This window comes from Giraffa tippelskirchi, chromosome 4 (genome assembly GCF_054371585.1).
Source record: "Giraffa tippelskirchi isolate mGirTip1 chromosome 4, T2T-mGirTip1v1.2.pri, whole genome shotgun sequence".
Lineage (NCBI taxonomy): Eukaryota > Metazoa > Chordata > Mammalia > Artiodactyla > Giraffidae > Giraffa > Giraffa tippelskirchi.
The window spans coordinates 53,273,688-53,296,404 of record NC_137278.1 but is presented as its reverse complement, the minus strand read 5'-3'; the positions used below and the strand labels follow the sequence as shown (position 1 = coordinate 53,296,404).

Sequence of the window (22,717 nt, the reverse complement as noted above, 5' to 3'; positions counted from 1 at the left end):
TTGAATTGTGGTGCTGGAGAAGACTCTTGAGAGTCCCTTGGACTGCAAGGAGATCAAACCAGTCAACCATAAAAGAAATTAACCTTGACTATTCATTGAAAGGACTGATGATGAAGCTGAAGCTCCAGTACTTTGGCCACCCTGATATGAAGAACTGACTCACTGGAAAAGACCTGATGCTGAGAAAGATTGAGGGCATGAGGAGAAGGGGGCGACAGAGGATGAGATGGTTGGATGGCATCATCAACTCAAGGGACATGAATCTGTGCAAACTCAGGGATATAGTGAAGGACAGGGAAGCCTGGCATGCTGCAGTTCACAAGGTGGCAAAGAGTCGGACATGACTGAGTGACTGAACAAGAATTAGCACTGAAATTCCTGCAGGGCTCACAGTGTGCTGCTGTAAGCCACTCAGCAGACCAACACGGCCATCTAGTGATGAAAGAGGCTGCTGGGGTTGAATATTACACAAAATGGTTGGCTTCCACGGCAGGCTGGAAAATGACTTTCTCCAGCTGGTCTGTGGGGCTCTCCTCTGAGGGCCTAACAATAGCAGCTACAGAGCTGGTGACAGAAATTTAGTGTCATGACCCTGGAGCAGTAGATAATTGTGTAAGACTTCTAATTTCTATGTGAAATATAGACAATTACATGGTATGAGACCACAGGGTACAGCACACCACAGCACTTTTTAGTGAATGTATTATTCTGAGAACCAGGTAGTAGAAACATTTATTCCAAAAGGACTTCTTTTCTCCTCAGGTTCTCATTATTGTAATGTAATGATCACTAGGGCTTTGACTAATAAAGCAGGATAATTTAAAATTCTACCTCCCAACTAATAGAACATGAAACATAGAAACCATCAGAGGCACAAGATTAAGGCAATTAGGAAGCCTTTGAAGGTGAGTGGCTTTGAAATTAATTATTAAACTTCACCTGCAAAGATATAAAGCTCACTTTTAGAACACAAGCCATCCTATCACATACAAACCTTCACGATTCTGTAGGATTTCCAGAATCAACCTTGAAATTTAACAAACGAAAGCAGGAAAGTTGTTTTAAATTGCTAAAATTTTAGTCTCAGATGACAGTAATAAATGGTGCCTTTTGTCCAAACGTGATGAGTTGTTTCCAGAATTACTTTGTCTTTCAGCCTTTACCTCTTTCTTTGCCTCTATGTTTATGAAGCTCCATCTAGCCCCTTCTGCTTTGGGTCTTTCCCCAACTGTCCATCACTAGACTTCTCCTATGAGTTTTTTTCTTCTGTGTTCTACCTCTTTCTCTAGCCATCTTGTTTAATTGGTCCACAATATAGAAACATAATTTTCATTTGGTTTATTTACTGAAGAATATTTTATTTTTCCTAGTCTTTATTTAGAAATCAAATGAGCATATAAGGATCCCAGAATTTCTGGTCCACATAGCCTTTAAACCACCACAGTTATTGGGTGTCCTCAGGAAAAAACCCATTCATATGAGAAGTAGAAGAATAATTACTAAAAATAACAACAGAACACACAACTTCAAATCAGTATGAGGAAAATAAAAAAAGAGTGTGGACAACTGACCTGAAAGCAAGAAAGAAGTAAAAAATAAAACAAAGAAAAAGTATGCCAAGGAAAAAATCCCTATAAGTAAGGTGATAGAAGTAAGTCCAAATAAATGAGGATTTTCTCAACCCTGCCACTACTGCCATTTGGTCCAAGTGGTCATTTGTTGTGGAGGGTTGTTCTGGTTGTTTTGAGCATTGTAGGATGTTTAGTTAGATCTCTGGCTTCTACCTACTGGATGCCTGTAGCACCACCCCAGTTGTGGGATCCAATAATGTCTTCAGAATGTCCCCTGGGGAACAAAGTCTTTCCCAGTTGAGAGCCACTGAAATAGAGCTATAACCAACTTTCAATAGTTGGAGTAAAAATTGCTTGTTTAAAAAGAGACTGCCACGTTGCTCAAAACAACAAAATCCTACTAAAGATATACTGAAACATGATGATGACCCAGAAGAAATAAAAATAAAGAATGTATAAATATACAGAGGGAATACTAATGAAGACAATCCTGCTGTAATAATATTTAATAATACTAATATTAGAAAATATATTTTAAGGCAAAAAGCACTATTCAGGTATTTTATTTGTTAGGAAGTTAATCACCCTAAACCTATTTATGCTTAATTAACAACATCAGTTCCACAAGACATAATGAGAGAAATTCTAGAATTACAGAGAAATTGTCATAGTGGTGTTCCTTAATATATCTCTCTTAGAAAATGACTGGTTAGGTGTAAAAAACAGTAAAATAAATGCCACAATTAATAGATTTGAATTAAAGTTTACATGGGGCTTTCCTGGTGGCTCAGTGGCAAAGAATCTGCCTGTCAATGCAGGATGCTGCTGCTGCCGCTGCTAAGTCGCTTCAATCGTGTCCGACTCTGTGCGACCCCATAGACGGCAGCCCCCCAGGCTTCCCCGTCCCTGGGATTCTCCAGGCAATCAATGCAGGATATGTGGGTTCAATCCCTGGGTCAGGAAGATCACCTGGAGGAGGAAATGGCGATCTACTTCAGTATTCTTGCCTGGGAAATCCCATGGACAGAGGAACTTGGCAAACTACAGTTCATGGGGTGGCAAAAGAGTCAGACATGACTTAGTGACTAAACAACAACAGCAAAGATTACATACACATAGTAAAATATGGGGGAAAAGTAACATAGACTGTTATAATTCAGAGCAGGCATAACCTTTGGGAAAGAGGGAAAGGGCTCTGTGAAAGAGTATAAGGGAATTCTGTGATGCTAGTGCTGGTCTAGTTCTTGACTTGGGTGGTGGCTCAGAATTAGTCAGTATTTGATAACAAGCTGTTGATTTTGATTTGCGTACTTTTCCATATGTACGCTATCCGTCAGTAAGTAGTTAAAAAAAGTACAACCTGTCATGCTCAGTCGTGTCTGACTCTTTGCCACCCCGCAGACTGTAGCCCCTGGGCTCCTCTGTCCTTGGGATTCTCCAGGCAAGAATACTGGAGTGGGATGCCATTCCCTTCTCCAGGGGAATCTTCCCGACTCAGGGATTGAACTTGTGTCTCCTGCATTGCAAGAAGATTTTTTACCACTGAGCCACCAGGGAAGCCAATAACAGTATGATATGAAGCTATAACAATACTTGGAGGTAAATGCATCTCCTTAAAATGGGTATAATTGTAAATACAAAATATTGAAGATTCATGGGCCAAGCATCTACCTCAAGAAACTGGGAAAACAAGTAATTCAAAATTTCTTAAAAATGAAGACTTTCCTAGTGAAAAATACTGATACTGCCGAAGAGGTTAAAGGAGACTTTTAAAGTTAGGATTCATGAATTTGTTTACAACCTCCTATAGCAGATCTTTTTGATGTATTACCTATGCACACGGAAATAGGATGTAGCACTATATATTGTGTAAGTCCTTGAAAAACTGGAAATAATTCTTCTAAGTCACAGCAGGCGAACCACATGGCAGTAACCAGCCAGGAAAATTCGGGCTTAGGTGGGCGTTCCTGTTAGAAGACAGAAAGAAAGTGAATAATAATTCACAAAGACAAGCAGACAATATGCTTTCACCTTGTCTAAGTGAAAAATCAAGCTCTAATAGCATATTAAAAATGACCATTTGCCCAGGACAGACATGAGATATGGTGAAATAGATATGCTGTTGAATCAATTCTACCTGTTGGTGTTTGAAATTAAGTGCAGCTGATGAAAGCTTTTCATGTTGACATGTGCTGAAAGTCATTGATCTGGTGAAGGGTTAACAATAAATCTGTAAAGTCTACTTGTAGCCTGTTCTCCAACATGCCGCACCAGTCTCTCCCCACCCCTCAAATATTCTTATATTGATGATTTTTTTCCTAGAAAACTAGTTTCCAAATCCAGTTCCGAGATGTTCTCACTTCTAGGAGACAGGGAAATCTGAGAAGTAGAGGAAAATAAGTAGCAAGACAAGTAGTAATCTCCTTCCAGCTGGGCTGAGTGTGTATATGTCTAATCATTTCACATATTCCCAGAAATTTCAGGGAAAAGTATCAATATTATGCCATCTGGCAATATTCTATGAAGCTCTTACGTGTGGGTAAACAGTTTTAAAAGAGACAGAGAAACAGCTATAATTGTAGACTGAAACTAGCTCTTTGAAAATTTAATGAATATTTGCCTGAGGCTTTTATCAGTTCAGTTCAGTTCATTTCAGTCATTCAGTCATGTCCAATTCTTTGTGACCCCATGGACTGCAGCATGCCAGGCTTCCCTGTCCATCACCAACTCCTGGAGCTTGCTCAAACTCATGTCCATTGAGTCTGTGATGCCATCCAACCATCTCATCCTCTCTTGACCCCTTCTCCTTCTGCCTTCAATCTTTTCCAGCATCAGGGTCTTTTCTAATGAGTCAGTTCTTCCCATCAAGTGGCCAAAGTACTGGAGCTTCAGCTTCAGCATCAGTCCTTCCAATGAATATTCAGGACTGATTTCTTTTCACCTGACTGATTTGATCTCCTTGCAGTCCAAGGAACTCTCAAGAGTCTTCTCCAACACAGTTCAAAAGCATCAATTCTTCAGCACTCAGTTTCTTTATGGTCCAACTCTCACATCCATACATGACTACTGCAAAAACCATAGCTTGGACTAGATGGACCTTTGCTGGTAAAGTGGTGTCTCTGCTTTTTAATATGTTGTCTAGGTTGGTCATAGCTTTTCTTCCAAGAAGGAAGTGTCTTTTAATTTCATGGCTGAAGTCACCATCTGCAGTGATTTTGGAGCCCAAGAAAATAAAGTCTGTCACTGTTTCCATTGTTTCCCCATCTATTTGCCATGAAGTAATGGGACAAATAGCTGTGAAAAGAAGAGAAGCAAAAAGCAAAGGAGAAAAGGAAAGATATCCCCATCTGAATGCAGAGTTCCAAACAATAGCAAGGAGAGATAAGAAAGCCTTCCTTAGCAATCAGTGCAAAGAAATAAAGAAAAAACAATAGAATGGGAAAGACTAGAGATGTCTTCTAGAAAATTAGAGATACCAAGGGAACATTTCATGCAAAGATGGGTTCAATAAAGGACAGAAATGGTATGGACCTAACAGAAGCAGAAGATATTAAGAAGAGGTAGCAAGAATACACAGAAGAACTGTACAAAAAAGATCTTCACGACCCAGATAATCACGGTGGCGTGATCATTCACCTAGAGCCAGACATTCTGGAATGTGGAATCAAGTGGGCCTTAAGAAGCATCACTATGAACAAAGCTAGTGGAGGTGATGGAATTCCAGTTGAGCTATTTCAAATCCTGAAAGATGATGCTGTGAAAGTGCTGCACTCAATATGTCAGCAAATTCGGAAAACTCAGCAATGGCCACAGGACTGGAAAAGGTCAGTTTTCATTCCAATCCCCAAGAAAGGCAATGCCAAAGAATGCTCAAACTACCACACAATTGCACTCATCTCACATGCTAGTAAAGTAATGCTCAAAATTCTCCAAGCCAGGCTTCAGCAATACGTGAACTGTGAACTTCCAGATGTTCAAGCTGGTTTTAGAAAAGGCAGAGGAACCAGAGATCAAATTACCAAAATCCTCTCTGCACTGAAAAAGCAAGAGAGTTCCAGAAAAACATCTGTTTCTGCTTTATTGACTACCAAAGCCTTTGACTGGTGTGGATCACAATGAACTGTGGAAAATTCTGAAAGAGATGGGAACACCAGACCACCTGACCTGCCTCTTGAGAAACCTGTATGCAGGTCAAGAAGCAACAGTTAGAGCTGGACATGGAACAACAGACTGGTTCCAAATAGGAAAAGGAGTACATCAAGGCTGTATATTGTCACCCTGCTTATTTAACTTATATGCAGAGTACATCATGAGAAACACTGGGCTGGAAGAAGCGCAAGCTGGAATCAAGATTGCCTGAAGAAATATCAATAACTTCAGATATGCAGATGACACCACCCTTATGGCAGAAAGCGAAGAAGAACTAAAGAGCCTCTTGATGAAAGTTAAAGAGGAGAGTGAAAATGTTGGCTTAAAGCTCAACATTCATAAAACTAAGATCATGGCATCTGATCCCATCACTTCATGGCAAATAGATGGGGAAACAGTGGAAACAATGGCTGACTTTATTTTTGGGGGCTCCAAAATCACTGCTGATGGTGATTGCAGCCATGAAATTAAAAGACGCTTACTCCTTGGAAGGGAAGTTATGACCAACCTAGACAGCATATTAAAAAGCAGAGACATTACTTTGTCAACAAAGGTCCATCTAGTTAAGGCTATTGTTTTTCTAGTAGTCATGTATGGATGTGAGATTTGGACTGTGAAGAAAGCTGAGCACCAAAGAACTGATGCTTTTGAATTGTGGTGTTGGAGAAGACTCTTGAGAGTCCCTTGGACTGCAAGGAGATCCAACCAGTCCATCCTAAAGGAGATCAGTCCTGGATGTTCATTGGAAGGACTGATGTTGAAGCTGAAACTCCAGTACTTTGGCCACCTGATGCGAAGAGCTGACTCATTTGAAAAGACCCTGATGTTGGGAAAGATTGAGGGCAGGAGAAGGGGACGACAGAGGATGAGATGGTTGGATGGCATAACCGACTCAATAGACATGAGTTTGGGTGAACTCTGGAAATTGGTGATGGACAGGGAGGCCTGGAGTGCTGCAGTTCATGGGGTCGCAAAGAGTCAGACACGACTGAGTGACTGAATTGAATGGGACTGGATGCCATGATCTTTGTTTTTTGAATGCTGAGTTTTAAGCCAGGTTTTTAACTTTCTTTCACTTTCATCAAGAGGCTCTTTAGTTTCTCTTTGCTTTCTGCCATAAGGGTAGTGTCATCTGCATATCTGATATTTCTCTCGGCAATCTTGATTACAGCTTGTGCTTCATCCAGCCTGGCATTTTTCATGATGTACTCTGCATATAAGTTAAATAAGCAGAGTGACAATATACAGCCTTGACGTACTCCTTTCTCGATTTGGAACCAGTCTGTTGTTCCATGTCTAGTTCTAACTGTTGCTTCTTGACATGCATGCAGATTTCTCAGGAGGCAGGTAAGGAGGTTTTATATTACATTTTAAAATAGCTTTGCATGCATGCTAAGTGGCTTAGTCATGTCCAACTGTTTGCGACCCCATGGACCACAGCCTGCCAGGCTCCTCTGTCCATTGGGTTCTCCAGGCAAGAATACTGGATTGGACTGCCATTTCCTTCTCCAGGGGATCTTCCCAAATCAGGGATCAAACCCACGTCTCCTGCATTGGCAGGTGGGATCTTTACCACTGAGCCACCTGGGAAGCCCTAAAATAGCTTATTGAGATACAATACACATACCATGGAATTCATCCATTTAAAGCATACAATCCAGTGTATTTTAGCAAATTCACAGTTATTGTAACCATGACCACAGTCAATTTTAGAATGTTATAGAATATTTCATCTCCACACACACACACAAACACACACACACACAAAACCATGATGTGTTTAGCAATTTCCCTCCTACCTGCCCATGCCCTCTGGCCCTATACAGCTAAAACTGGTTCTTTGAAAGTTTAGTGCTTGGGAACTAAACTTTGAAAGCTTTCTATCTGTATAGATTTGCCTGGTCTGAATATTGCTGTTCAGTTGCTAAGTCATGTCTGACTCTTTGCAACCCCATGGACTGCAACATGCCAGGCTTCCTTGTCCTTCACTAACTCTTAGAGTATGCTCAAATTCATGTCCATTGAGTCACTGATGCCATCTAACCTCTGCCGCCCTCTTCTCCTTTTTGCCTTCAGTCTTTCCCAGCATCAGGGTCTTTTCCAAATGAGTCGGCTCTTTGTATCACGTGGCCAAAGTATTGGAGCCTCAGCTTCACCATCAGTTCTTCCAATGAATATTCAGGGTTGATTTCCTTTAGGATTGACTGGTTTCGTCTCCTTGCCGTCCAAGGGACTCTAAAGAGTCTTCTCTAACACCACAGCTTGAAAGCATCAATTCTTCAGTGATCAGTCTTCTTTATGGTCCAACTCTCACACTGGAACATGAGTACTGGAAAAACTATAGCTTTGACTATATGGACCTTTAGTCTAACAAAACATGGTCCACTGGAGATGGGAATGGCAAACCACCATTTTGCCATGAGAACCCCATGAACAGAAGGAAAAGGCAAGAAAACAGTGTTAGGAAAGGAGTAATAGAATACGTATGTATGCGGGGTGGGTGAGGGTCAAGGAAGCAGGACTTTTGGGTGGAGAGGTCTTGCCTGGGCTCGACTCAGAGTGCTGGGTCAAACAAAACCATGAAGTCCAATGTCCCAGTGATACATTGAGGCTCAAATACTGGAAAGCTTGTGCAGGTGTCAGGTCTGCAGGGGCCAAGGGCAGGGCTTGAGATGGACAGAACAAAGCCAAGAGTTTAGAGTTGGGCTGGATGGTAGGCAAGGGTCGAGTGGCTGTGCTTCTGTTCTGTGAGTGACCAGGTCTGTGGTATGTGGGTGGGTTAGGCCAGTTAGAGGGACTGGAGCAAGATAGACAGACATTATGTTATTACAGAAGGCAACAAGCAAGTTCTATTCCTCCCCATGTTTTATAATGAAAGACGTGTCCAGGCAAGAGAGGATCATGACTTCACAAACACTATGGTAAGATCTGTGAATTACTACTTTTACTAGATTTTAACTCTCCCATTTGTAAATGGCCAACTTTTCAAAACATGTTCCCATCGAAACCAAGCAGGGCCCTTGGGTCTCAAAGGCCCAAAACCTTTCTGTGTCTCTCATTTCTTGATTACAGGAAATAGGCTTCATTCAGCCTCCATAACCTTCCGTGAGTTCCAATAAGCAGGTTCGGTTCAGTTCAGTTCAGTCACTCAGTCATGTCCAACTCTTTGAGACCCCATGGACTGCAGCATGCCAGGCTTCCCTGTCCATCACCAACTCCCAGAGCTTGCTCAAACTCATGTCCATTGAGTCTGTGATGCCATCCAACCATCTCATCCCCTTTTCCTCCTGCCTTCAGTAGGAGATCTTTCCCAGTACCAGGGTCTTTTCTAATGAGTCAGTTCTTTGCATCAGGTGGTCAAAGTATTGGACCTTCAGCCTCAGCATCGGTCCTCCCAATGAATATTCAGGACTGATTTCCTTTAGGGTGGACTGGTTGGATATCCTTGCTGTCCAAGGGACTCTCAAGAGTCTTCTCCAACACACAGTTCAAAAGCATCAGTTCTTTGGTGCTCAGCTTTCTTTATGGTCCAACTCTCACATCCATATGTGACTTTGGAAAAACCATAGCTTTGACTAGACGGACCTTTGTCAGAAAGAAGCAGGTTCAATCAGCTGCTAATAAGGGAAGGGAGGGGATGTGGAGACAAGGGGAAAACAGTCAAGAAACAATAGTGCATCCTTGGGGCAAAGTCTGGTTCCCCTTCAAGGGATATACATAGTAGAATCTTTGAAGTGTTTTGCAGATACTGAAACTCCCACCAGGTGGGAGAAGTTAAATGTTAATGATGGTAGGCTGCCCACAAGCATGGAGACACCAGAAGGGTTGGAAACAGAAGGCTGATGATGCTGACTCCCACTCACCTCACCACCAATCATTCAGAAGAATGTCCACAAGCTGATCACACCCTCTTTGAACCATTACTATAAAACTCCTCACTATCCCCTCTTGGAAAGCAATAAAGCCATTTTTCTCTACTTTACCCAAAACTTTGTCTCTAAGATTTAACTTGGTGTCAGGGTGGAGAGGCTGGATTTGGCCTCACCATATGCTAGCTCACTGGTTACTTCCAACATCCCTTTTCTATAGGTGAGGACACTGCTCCATAAAGAGGTCAAATGTTATAGTCACTGCACAGCTACTAAAGACAAGACTAAGTTACAGCCTGTGTCCCAGACTCCCAGTGAACTACACAGCTGAATGTAAAACTTTCAGTTACCAGAGTCACTGTGGAGCATTGCTAGGTGCTTATGAGCTCTATCTAATAACATTCACGGTCTAAACTTGAAACAAGTACCTTCTCCAGTCCTGCAGAACCTCGGAGAAAGAAATTCCATTCAGCTTCAGTTAATCTTCCTTGCTGACGCATGATCTCAACACAGAGCATAAAGCTGTAGATCAGTTTATGTTGTTCAAAAAGTCCTCTTGACACATTGACATAAGCAGTTAGGAGAGTCTGTTCCAGCAGTATTTCCATGCGCTGCTGTAGATCATCTATCCTTGCAGACGTCTCAATTGTTGTGTTGAACAACTGTGAAAGAAAACTCTATCAGTGTCTCTGATTTAATTCAATTTTGTGAAGGAAAAAAAATCCCTGCTCTTCACTTGGACTCCCCCAAATTCAGTGACTAAATGTGTAGCAGCACAGGAGGTGAATAGTGAACAATGACAAAGTCCAGGATTCATCCCCAACTGACATATTTATATGTAGAGTTCTGTGTGTTCCTTTTTCTCTCCCATTTTTCAGAAATGGACCAATGCCAAATTCTTGACTGTTCTGTAGGGATCATCTTGATGCAGGACAGAAAATGGAAAATGAAGGTGAGCTGGCAGAACCAGTTTCTCATATCCTCAAATCACATTTGATAATCACTTCGGATGAGAGGTCTAAGTGAAACAGGAGAGAAGGGGGCAGGCGCAACCTTTAAAACAATGACATAGCCCGAGGACACAACATAAATGGATTAGAATCAAATAGGTCCGAGGTGGGGCTGAGTTGACTTCCCCTAGGCCTTGAGCCTCATTGTAATACATTAGCAAGCTAAATGACACACCCACAGGTGCCATGACAATTCCAAGTGAAAGTCACTCAGTTGTGTCCAACTCTGTGAATTCTCCAGGCCACAGTACTGGAGTGGGTAGCCTTTCCCTTCTCCAAGGGATCTTCCCAACCCAGGGATTGAACCCAGGTCTCCCGCATCACAGGCAGATTCTTTACCAGCTTAGCCACAAAGGAAGCCCAAGAATACTGGAGTGAATAGCTTATCCCTTCTCCTGCACTGCAAGTGGATTCTTTACCAACTGAGCTATCAGGGAAGCTGACAATTCCAAGGTTGACCATAAATGTCAAAATATAGGCAGTGGCCTAGTTCCTAGAAATCCACCCCTTCCCCATAATAGCTGGAATACCCCTCCCACTCATGAAATTACCCACACCTATAAAAAGTGACATCCCCATACTCTGGGGCCAGTCTGGTCTTTTGAGATGGTTCACACTGTGCCTGTGGAGTATGTTTCTCTCTAAATAAATTCACTTCTTACCTATCACCTTGTTTATCACTGAGTTCTTTCTGTGATAAGACATCAAAAATGTGAGCTTCATTAAGCCCTGAGACCAGGCCTGATCTTGGTTACAAGACCGTAAGTTCAAGTCCCATTCTGGGTTACACGGTTTTAGCAGGGCAGGATGTCAGGGTCATGCCCTTTTCTTGGCATTTCCACAAGATAATTCTTAGTGTGTGGGAAGAATGTGCAAGACTTTTCTTTGAAATTTAAGAGAAACCAGTTTTAAAAGGGGCTTCCTGGGTGGCTCAGTGGTAAAGGATCTGCTTGCCAATGTAGGAGATGCAAGAGACATGGGTTTGATCCCTGCATCAGGAAGATCCCCAGGAGAAGGAAATGGCAACCCACTCCAGTATTCTTGCCTGGGAAATTCCATGGACAGAGAAGCCTGGTAGGCTGTAGTCCATGGGGTTGCAAGGAGTTGGATAGGAGTGAGCACACACTCTCAATTTTAAAGGAGACTTCCACCCTGCTTCCCATGTAGAAATTCTGGGAACAGGTCTACTTCCCAAAAGATGCCCTACACACATTACAAGATTATCAGGAAGGCAGCAGAGATGCTGGCATTGAGGTTTCATGTGAGAGGGACAGAAGCAGCCCCACTCATTTCCTGCCACTTCCAAGTAGCACAAGGGGATGGGGGAGAGAAGATCCAAAAATTCCCAAGGGTCTCAGGCTGTGTGATAAAGCTGAGCAGAGCCTGAACTGACGGGCTTGCCTGGAAGTCGTGGGCAAGGGCATCTTGCTGGTGACTGGGGAGGGCCATCCATGTGGCTTCAGCCTTGAGGATCCACAGCACAAAGGGCAAAGATGTGAGGTGAGGTCAGGATGCCCAATCTTTTGGTCACCTTTAGAGGGGTCAAGATGCATTGCTCGTGGGGAGATCAGGTAGGTCAAAGTTGACTAGTTGCTGGAAGCCAGCTGAGAATCAAGGCAGATCGGGGTCAAGAAGTGTGCTTCACTCGCCTCTAAAAATGCTGCACAACCCTTGTGCAGGCCTCGCTGTATCCACTTCTCCTGCGAACAGGATGGAGTACAAGAGCTGACTCTCAGGCTCCTCACCAAAAGACAAGCCTCTGTTCCCTAAAATTAAAAGCCAAGGGAGCTCTACTCAATACCCTGTCATGACTTACATGGGAAAAGAATCTAGAGAAGAATCTTGAGAGTCCCTTGGACTGCAAAGAGATCAAACCAGTCAATCCCAAAGGAAATCAACCCTGAATATTCATTAGAAGGACTGATGCTGAAGCTGAAGCTCTAACACTTTGGCCACCTGATGTGAAGAACCAACTCACTGGAGAAGATCCTGATGCTGGGAAAGATGAGGGCAAGAGGAGAAGTGGGCGACAGAGGATGAGATGGTTGGATGGCATCCCTGACTCAATAGACATGAGTTTGAGCAAACTCTGTGAGACAGTGAAGGACAAGGAAGCCTGATGTTCTGCAGTCCATGGGGTTGCAAAGAGTTGGACATGACTTAATGACTGAACAAACAAAACAAAAATATGTGTATGTATAACTGACTTATTTTGATAAACACCTGAAACTAACACAATATTGTAAATCAACTCTACTTCAATTAAAATTGTTTTTTGTTTTAAAAAAAGGGCTTCAAGGAAGCATACCCTTATTCTAGAGAATTGGGAGAGTTTGGCCAACAAAGAATAATGGAATTGTTACTTTAACACACTCAGAAGAAAAGAGGATTGGGCGCTCTTTAACAACCTGACAAGAGGCCGAGTTTAAAATCTAGTGAAGAGGTGGTAAGTTTGGTGCTCAAATAAAACATAGTGAATCCTGACACACCCTAAATGATTTCAGTGTGAAGCGGATTTCTGGATGGTTTGGTAGAGGATGTCTTGGCCAGGGCTGTCACCTGCAGTTGTGGTTTGGGTTTCTAGTTTCCCTTCCAAACTGCAAAATTCCAGTGTTTTGATGATTCATCCTTCAATTTTTTTTTTCTGTCAGTCTAACATATTTTCAGAACATCTCCATTCTTATTGCTCGAAGGAGATTTTAAAATCTTGAAAAGCATGGAAATTCCCTGGTGGTCCAGTGGTTAGGCCTCAGTGCTTTTACTGTGGAGAGCCTGGGTTCAATCCCTGGTCAGGAAACTAAGATCCCTCAAGCTGTGAGGCATGGTAAAATGAAAAAACAAAAACCTTGAAAAGCATGAATTCAAAACACCCAGGATGAGAAAAGCATTATCAGAGTCCTTTAGGTGGAATGAAAGGATTTACCTCTCCTTACCTTGCTTGGTTTAATATGTGTGTGTGTGTGTGTGTGTGTGTGTGTGTGTGTGTGTGTGTGTGTGTGTGTGTGCTCAATCGTGTCCAGCTTTTTGTGACCCCATGGACTGTAGCCTGCCAGGCTTCTCTGTCCATGGGATTTGCCAGGCAAGAATATTGGAGTGGGTAGCCATTTCCTTCTCCAGGGGATCTTCTTGACCCAGGGATTGAACCTGTGTCTCTTGAGTCTCATCCCTTGGCAGGTGGATTCTTTACCACTGTGCTACCTGAGAAGCTTTGTTTAATATCCACCAAGTAAAGGGGGAGACAGCAACCCCTTGTGAGAACAGCAATCATTAGGAACAAGTAGAAATGGCTTGTAAAGGCTGCTACAACAGATGCACATCTTGTTGGAAGAGAGCCCAGGTGTGTCTATACAATGTGCCTCCTATTTCTCTCAGTTCATTACCTTTCTCTCCTGCAGCTCCTATTGCTGCTGGCCCCCTGACCATACCAAGAGGACTAAACAAGACATCTAGAGGAAAAACCAAGCTTGGACTAGTGTATAAAAATTGAATATTTCAACACCTTTTTTAAAATTAATTTTTATTGGAGTATAGTTTCTTTACAATGTTGTGTTAGTTTCTTGCTGTAGAGTGAAGTGAATCAGTCATAAGCATTTATATATCCCCTCTTTTGGGATTTCCTTCCCATTTAGGTCACCACAGAGCACTGAATAGAGTTCCCTGTGCTATACAGTAGGTTCTCATTAATTATCTATTTTATACATAGTATCAATCATGTGTATATGTCAATCTCAATCTCCTAGTTCATCCCACCCTTCCGTCGCCCACTTGGTAGCCATACTGTGTCTTTTTTTTTGGGTGGCACCCTTTGCAGCCTGAGGGGACCTTAGTTCCCCGACCAGGGATTGAATCCATGTCCCTTGCATTGGGAGTGCAGAGTCTTAACCACTGGACCACCAGGGAAGTCCTCATTTAGTTTTATGGAGGGTCAGAAATAGCCTCTTCACTCCTGAAGTGGAAGTGAAAATCACTTCAGTCATGTCCGACTCTTTGTGACCCTACGGACCATAGCCCACCAGGCCCCTCAGTCCATGGGATTCTCCAGGCAAGAATACTGGAGTGGGTTGCCATGCTCTTCTCCATTTTGCTCATGAGACACCGATACATTTCTTTAACAACAACAACCATGCACTTACCTGCTTAAAATATTTTAGTGAGTACTGATACATGGGATCTATTTCCGAGAGGCTTGCAATGACAAAGTACATAACAGAGCCTTGAGTGGCCACAGGACGATACTTCTCACGAGCGATGTTTATCATCCGTTCAGTAGACTCGGCTTCCTTCAGTCTGATTTTAATGGCGCCGGAAGTAATCTGAATAAACAAAAGAAGACAAGTCCTTGAGGATGTGCTTCCAAAAAATGGTGGGATTTGGGGAACATATCCAGTTAGGTCTAGGAAAGAAAGAAGACAATGACGAATTCATGATTATAATAAGGAGGCCCTCCAGACACATGACTCAGTCTCAGGACTCAGTGACCTCCTTCTAACTGAGCTGATCTCCTTTCCAGGCAGAGTTAGGGATGGGCAGAAGAAAATAGGCAACACAGGAGACTGGGGGAGAAGTGGAGCAGAATTTCTCTGAGCCTGGAACCTGGGAGCCTTCTGAAATGGAAATACTAACACCCAATTGCTCCCTGGCTTCATCCTGAGCAGTCCTCAAGTGATCCAGGGTTCCTGTAATGAAAGGAGATAGGAGGGGAGAAAGGATACCCATGAAACTGCTCATGAGAGGGGGTGGAGAGATTCTGGAAGGCAGTGGTACCACATCCCACTCTGGAATAACAAGGAAATCTAATGTTCTCTCCTTTTTCCCGGTACTCCAGGTGTACATACAGGGAAACCCGGGGGTAGAAGCTATTGTTTGAGAAGGGTTATTGGCTCATTGTTAAAGAATCTGCCTGCCAAGGCAGGAGACGCTGGTTCAGTTCTTGGGTTGGGAAGATCCCCCAGAGGAGGAAATGGCAATTCACTCCAGTATTCTTGCCCAGGGCTTCGGACAGAGGCGCCTGGTGGCCTACAGTCCAAGGGGTCGCAAAGAGTCGGATATGACAGTGACCAAACAATAACAGTGTAATCCTAAGTAAGCTAGAGATGTTGTCAAGGTCTCTCGCTGCTCTCTTGGTTTTCTGTCTTTTGGGTTTGTGGCTCTGGGGAGCCTTCTGGCCGGTGGGATTTCCAAGATTCCCTTCTCTGTCTCCTTCAGTCTCTCTGCCTTTCCCTATTGCTGTCTGCCCCTGTTCACCACTCTTTCATCTTCTTCAGGTGTGGACCTCCCTAGGTTGGGAAATCCTCTGTCTTGAAGTCACAGGGTCGAGGGCAGGGACCATAAGTAATCACTATGGAACCGCTGGCCTGTGAACTATAGGCAGGAAGTGGCAGTAAGTGCAGCCCAGGAGCAATCAATCCTGACTCTACTCTTTTTTTAAAAAAAGAAAAATTTTAAATTTATTTTCTAATTGGAAGAAAATTGCTTTACAATGTTGTGTTGGTTTCTACTGTACAACAATGATGTCTCTACTCTATAGGAAGGATGTCTTCAAGGCAACGCCTTGCAAACAGAAACTAGTTTACAGATACAGATGATAGGATACTGGAGAGAAGTCCCCACTCACGCACCTAGAGAAAGCCCATGCACAGCAATGAAGGCCCCATGAAGTTAAAAGTAAAATAAAAAAACGGGCAGGACCCGTAAAGGGTGCAGTTATATATTTTGAAGTAACACACTGTTTATAAATAATAAAAATATTTGACTTGCCTTTGAATCCTGGAGTGTGTCAATGAGTTCTTCATTGTCCAGAATATTTCCCTCAGATGTGAAGAGCATTTTCAGGATTTTCTCTTCAATAGCTTTCAGTTGGTTTTTATCAGTGTTGATCCTCACGATGAGCTTGATCCTTTGATCTTCCAACTCAGGCTTCTCGAGTCGCACGACATCACTGGTGCCAAAGTGAATCCCTAAGTTAGGTCTTTCTCAGGGCTCTAGAGTTCTATTTTTCTTTCCGAATTTCTCATTGTTTGTATCCTGAATACTACTTACCTGAATATTAATGCTACCAGCCAAATTCTAGTGCATAGGCCCCTCTTCTGCTGGGTGTCCCCAGTGACTATTCACTGCATTACACGTATGTTTTAATTCTGCATCTTAGATCTCAGAGACCTGCACCTGACCACAGTTTCCATGGCTTCTGCTCTTCTTCTCATAGGAAAATCTGCTCAGTGCTTCATTTCTCTAATCATGCAATTTCTGTTTCTAATGGCTGCTTGTCCCAAGCTGAAAATGGTGCCTGGAACATTCTTTTCCTACTAAGAGGGGAGACTCATGAAATCCCACCACCTCTCTGAAACAATTCTTGGCTGCATCTAAAAAGGGGGCTTTATTTATGATGAGAAAGCACAGGATGCTGGCCCCAGATAGCTAAGGTGCATATCAAAGGAATGATTTCAGGGAGCCCAGATTCTTGCATCTTCCCATACATAGAAAAGCACTAGATTCCTTAACTTGACTTAATCCAGTTTTCTTTGGTGGTGGTGGTTTAGTCGCTAAGGCGTGACCGACTCTTGTGGCCCATGGACTGCAGCCCACCAGGCTCCTCTGTCCATGGGATTCTCTAGGCAAGAATACTGGAGTGGATTGCCATTTCCTTCTCCAGGGGATCTTCCCAACCCAGGAATAGAACCTGGGTCTCCTGCATTGCAGGCAGATTCTTTACCAACTAAGCTATGAGGGAAGCTCTTTTATGAGGGAAGTTTTCTTTAATTAACAGTAATCTTTTGGTTACTTTGTTGCAAAAACTCTTGTATATCCTGGCTCCCCTCCTTGCCTCTTCAGAGAGGTCCCTCAGGGTGATCTGAGAGTCCCGTCTCCCAGGCTCGAAGCCCTCAGAATGTCCACCAAATAACACATAAATCTCAAAAGAAAAAGAAAAGAATAAAGGGGCTATACCTCTAGCTTCTCTAGTCTAAACATGCAAACTGATGTCTCCCCTCACTTGCCCTTTCATCATTTGCCCCATCCCTCTATTTGAAAGCTAATCTTTTTCTTAAGTCAAAATTTCTAAACAAATTTGAGGAAATCTTTGCTCTCCCCACCACTCCCTCACCACCTGCCCTTTGTTTTTTACCTTAACAACTGATCTTCCAGACCTGATTTGGTTACAGTGAAATTGATGATGGTAACTTTGATGCACACCTAGAAGAGAAGCAGAGAGTAACTGGTTCAGACTAATAATATATGAATGGCTTTCTTTATTAGAACAGGGCTCATTATTGTCCAGCTGGATGTATTCCAGGTCTAATGGTAAACACACTTGCTACCCATACAAGGCAAGTAATAAAATCCTAGTCTCACTAAGTTCTTTTTTTTTTAAATTATTTAATTATATTATTTGGTTGCACTGGGTTTTAGTTGCAGCACGTGAGATCTTTGATCTTCATTGCAGCATGTAGAATCTTTAGCTGCGGCATAATTGTGGCATGTGGGATCTAGTTCCCTGACAACAGATTGAACCCAGGCTCCCTGCATTGGGAGTGTGGAGTCTTAGATATTGGACCACCAGGGAACTCTCATGTCTCACAAAATTATAATGCGATTTTCTCTACTGCCGTGAGTGACAATCTTGCTCCTCAAATGCCACCGTTAGAGAATTGTATTTTACGGAAAGGTGAGCCAGCGAAGGGTTAGAAAGAAGCAGGCTCAAATTCTAGCTGTACCTGTCAGTGTGTATGTGCTGTAGAACAAGCCAGTCCATTCTGAGCTTCAGATCCTGATCCTTAAAAATAGGGAAAATAGGGGACTTCCCTGGTGGTTCAGTGGCTAAAGATGAGTGTTTCCGAGGCAGGGGGTGCAAGTTTGATCCCTGGTCAGGGAACTAAGATCTTACATGTCATGTGGTGCAGCCAAAAAGTTTTTTTTAAAAAAAGAGAAAAACTGGGAAAATAGGAAGTAACAATGCCTAGGGTATTTGTGAGGCTAAATGGGCTAATAAAAATCACTTATAGTGACTTTCACATTGTTTGTTAAAAAGAAGCTATATGACTTTCACATAATTTGCCTGTGTTAAAAAGAAACTGTTGATACTAGAGTTTTATATACTTTGTCTCATCATACTATTTTTATGAAAAATTGTTGCTATAATATTCTGACATCACTCAGATAGGGAAACTCGCTCAGTTGTGTCCGACTCTTTGCGACTCCATGGACCGTAGCCAGCCAGGCTCCTCTGTCCATGAAATTCTCCAGGAATTGAACCAGGGTTTCCTGCATTGCAGGCAGATTCTTTACCAACTGAGCTTTCTTAAATCTAAAAAGCCCTTGGGAATTGAGCTCTGGCAGAGGCTGCGCATTTAAACCCCTTGAGGCTGACAAACAAAACCCTGACCTAGGCTTTTAAGAGCATTTCCCTCATTTTATGCAAGAAGGGTGTCAATTTCATTTAACCTGAATACATCCAGGGAAGACAGGCAGCTATGAGGATTCAGTAATTAAAGCGAAATGACACTCTTTGGAATGGTATGTTCCAAGATGACTTTTTTTTTTTTTTTTTTCCAAGATGACTTTTAGTGGGAGTTTTAGAGGAGTGAAGTTCTGAGGAAAATTCCATTCTCTCACTCCTTGGACACCACTAGAGAAGGGGTGGGGACCTGCGGGGCTGGGAAGACTGCAGAGTTAGTAGCTGTGCCTGGGGCAGAGGCAGCCCCAGGCTGTGAGGGGTTGGGGGAGGGAAGTGGGGATGGGTAGGTGGGTAGGTGGAGCTGCCTCTCAGAGCTCCCTGCGGGGAGGGAGAGAGGAATCCCAGCTGTCCTCTTTTCTGTTACAACTGCCTCTGGTTCTGCAGCACAAGAGGAGGGAATCTTCTGGATCTTGCTGTGATTCAGAGACTTGTGGATGGATGTGGGGCTCATAGAGCTCCCCTCAATAGTCTGAGAGCACGAGTAAGGGGACAAGATGCCCCTCCCCCAGAGCTCTAAGTACAGACTCCAGACATTAGAATCATGACCCTCTAATGTCATCGGTCACCAGAGTTCTCAAGCAGGCCATCTTCTCATCTGAGGCTGTCTGCTGGGCGCCAGCACACTCAGACATTGACAGATAACCCCCAACCCTGAAGGCTCTCTTAGGCTCTGAGTTATTTCTCAGCCACAATAAGAGGGGACAAATGGCCTTGGTTCCGAGGAGAGAGAAGAATGATTCAGTTCAGTTGAGTTCAGTCGCTCAGTCGTGTCTGACTCTTTGCGACCCCAGGGACTGCTGCATACCAGGCCTCCCTGTCTATCACCAGCTCCCGGAGTTTACTCAAACTCATGTCCATTGAGTCAGTGATGCCATCGAACCATCTCATCCTCTGTCAACCCCTTCTCCTCCTGCCTTCAGTCTTTCCCAGCATCAGGATCTTTTCAAATGAGTCAGTTCTTTACATCAGGTGGCCAAAGTACTGGTGTTTCAGCTTCAGCATCAGTCCCTCCAATGAACATTCAGGACTGATTTCCTTTAGGATGGACTGGTTGGGTCTCCTTGCTGTCCAAGGGACTCTCAAGAGTCTTCTCCAACACCACAGTTCAAAAGCATCAATTCTTAGGCCCTCAGCTTTCTTTATAGTCCAACTCTCACATCCATACATGACTGCTGGAAAAACCATAGCCTTGACTAGATGGACCTTTGTTGGCAAAGTAATGTCTCTGCTTTTTAATGTGCTATCTAGGTTGGTCATAACTTTCCTTCCAAGGAGCAAGCATCTTTTAATTTCACAGCTTCAGTCACCACCTGCAGTGATTTTGGAGCCCCCCAAAATTAAAGTGTGTCACTCTTTCCATTGCTTCCCCATCTATTTGCCGTGAAGTGATGGGACCAGATGCCATGATCTTAGTTTTCTGAATGTTGAGCTTTAAGCCAACTTTTTCACTCTCCTCTTTCACTTTCATCAAGAGGCTCTTTAGTTCTTCTTTGCTTTCTGCCATAACGGTGGTGTCATCTGCATATCTGAGGTTATTGATATTTCTCCCAGCAATCTTGATTCCAGCTTGTGCTTCGTCCAGCCCAGCATTTCTCATGATATACTCTGCATATAAGTTAAATAAGCAGGGCGACAATATACAGCCTTGACATACTCCTTTCCCGATTCAGAACCAGTCTGTTGTTCCATGTCCAGTTCTAACTGTTGCTTCTTGACCTGCGTACAGGTTTCTCAAGAGGCAGGTCAGGTGGTCTGGTATTCCCATCTCTTTAAGAATTTTCCAGTTTGTTGTGGTCCACACAGTCAAAGGCTTTGGCATAGTCAATAAAGCAGAAGTAGATGTTTGTCTGGAGCTCTCTTGCTTTTTCAATGAACCAACAGATATTGGCAATTTGATCTCTGGCTCCTCTGCCTTTTCTAAAACCAGCTTGAACATCTGGAAGTTCACGGTTCACATACTGTGGAAGCCTGGCTTGGAGAATTTTGAGCATTACTTTGCTAGCATGTGAGATGAACAACTGTGTGGTCGTTTGAGCATTCTTTGGCATTGCCTTTCTTTAGGATTGGCATGAAACTGACCTTTTCCAGTCTGTGGCCACTGCTGAGTCTTCCAAATTTGCTGGCATATTGAGTGCAGCACTTTCACAGCATCATCTTTCAGCATTTGAAATAGCTCAACTGGAATTCCATCACCTCCACTAGCTTTGTTTGTAGTGATGCTTCCTAAGGCCCACTTGACTTCACATTCCAGGATGTTTGGCTGTTGGTGAGTGACCACACCAGCATGATTATCTGGGTCGTGATGATCTTTTTTGTACAGTTCTTCTGTGTATTCTTGCCACCTCTTCTTAATATCTTCTGCTTCTGTTAGGTTCATACCATTTTTGTTCTTTATTGTGCCTATCTTTGCATGAAATATTCCCTTGGTATCTCTAATTTTCTTGAAGAATGATTAGATGATTAGAATTCATTAGAATTAGATGATTCATTAGAACGATTGAGGAGCAGAAAAGGAAGAATACTGGAGGGAGTATTGCTTGCATAGGGAAGTGAGACAGGATGGGGACTGGGGACCCAGCAGTGGGAGGGATTTGAGTCCCAATCAGAAGGTGAGTGGAAGGGTGACTGGAATCAGTCAGGACTCTGAAGAGAAGTGAGTAGAAGATGGTGGGGGGAGGGAGTGACTGAGGGGAAGAGGGGGTAGGAGGAGTCATTCCTTTCAGCAAGGGGAAACCCATCACCCTAGCAAAATCCTCTCAGGCTGGGGGTTCCAGGCCTGCAGCTTATACCTCAGGCAGGTAATGGGGGTTTGGCAGTTTGGTCGTCATGTAGAACCTGAAATTTTTGTCATAATCAATGTCCGAGTCTCCAAGGCGAATCAGCAGTCGTCCACCACTGATGAAAGTCTGTTTCAACAGGATGGGTTCCAGAGCTGGATCCAGGGTTTCTCTAAGCTTAAACGTTAAAACAATAAAAAATACATTTTCAAAAGGCATTAAATGCACGGCAGCAACTTTTTCAAATTTCTTATTCAAACTTAACTCTAAACAGGCAAATTTTCAGTGATCTTATGGATACTTCTTAAACTCCTCTCACTCCCTCTAACAGTGTACCTTTTCCAGAGTTTGTTTCCTTGATACTCTAGAGATAAGAACATGGGAAAGTCATATACTTATTTGGGCTAAATTTATACACAATTCCTCCCCAAGAGAAAGCAGCTAAGAAAGAAGAATCCACAGGGTGGTCCTTGAACAGGTCCCAGACAAAAGAAACTTGGTTCACTTCCATGGTTTTTCTAGGTCAGGAGCAAGCAAACTCCATCCTGCAGACCGAATTTGGCCCAGTGGGGCCTGTTTTTGTATAGCTCTTGAGCTAAGAATGGTTCTTACCTTTTTAAAGTGTTGTAAAACAAATAAACAAAACCCCCAAAGTAAACAAAACAAAGAAGAGTATTTGTTCAGAGAATATTTGTAGACAGACCATGCATACTAAGTTGCTTTAGTCATGTCTGACTCTGTGTGACCCTATGGACCACAGCCCACCAGGCTCCTCTGTCCAAGGGATTCTCCAGGCAAGGATACAGTATGTGACCTGAAAAACCCAAAATACTTGGCTCTTCACAGAAAGTTTGTAGATTTCTACTCTACATGACAGTAATTTGTACCC

General features: G+C 43.1%; 1 protein-coding gene across 1 annotated transcript in view; it reads right to left on the bottom strand.

Annotated features, from left to right (window-relative positions):
• Positions 1-22,717, bottom strand: part of DNAH6 (dynein axonemal heavy chain 6) — a 281,257-nt gene that overhangs the window by 60,192 nt on the left and 198,348 nt on the right. The window contains exons 57-62 of the mRNA XM_081596922.1: positions 21,841-22,005; positions 17,723-17,790; positions 16,357-16,537; positions 14,733-14,912; positions 10,018-10,251; positions 3,403-3,538 (exon numbers count right to left, since the gene is read on the bottom strand). Of these exons, the coding sequence (XP_081453048.1) occupies positions 3,403-3,538; positions 10,018-10,251; positions 14,733-14,912; positions 16,357-16,537; positions 17,723-17,790; positions 21,841-22,005 (964 nt within the window). The remainder of the gene's footprint in view (positions 1-3,402; positions 3,539-10,017; positions 10,252-14,732; positions 14,913-16,356; positions 16,538-17,722; positions 17,791-21,840; positions 22,006-22,717) is intronic.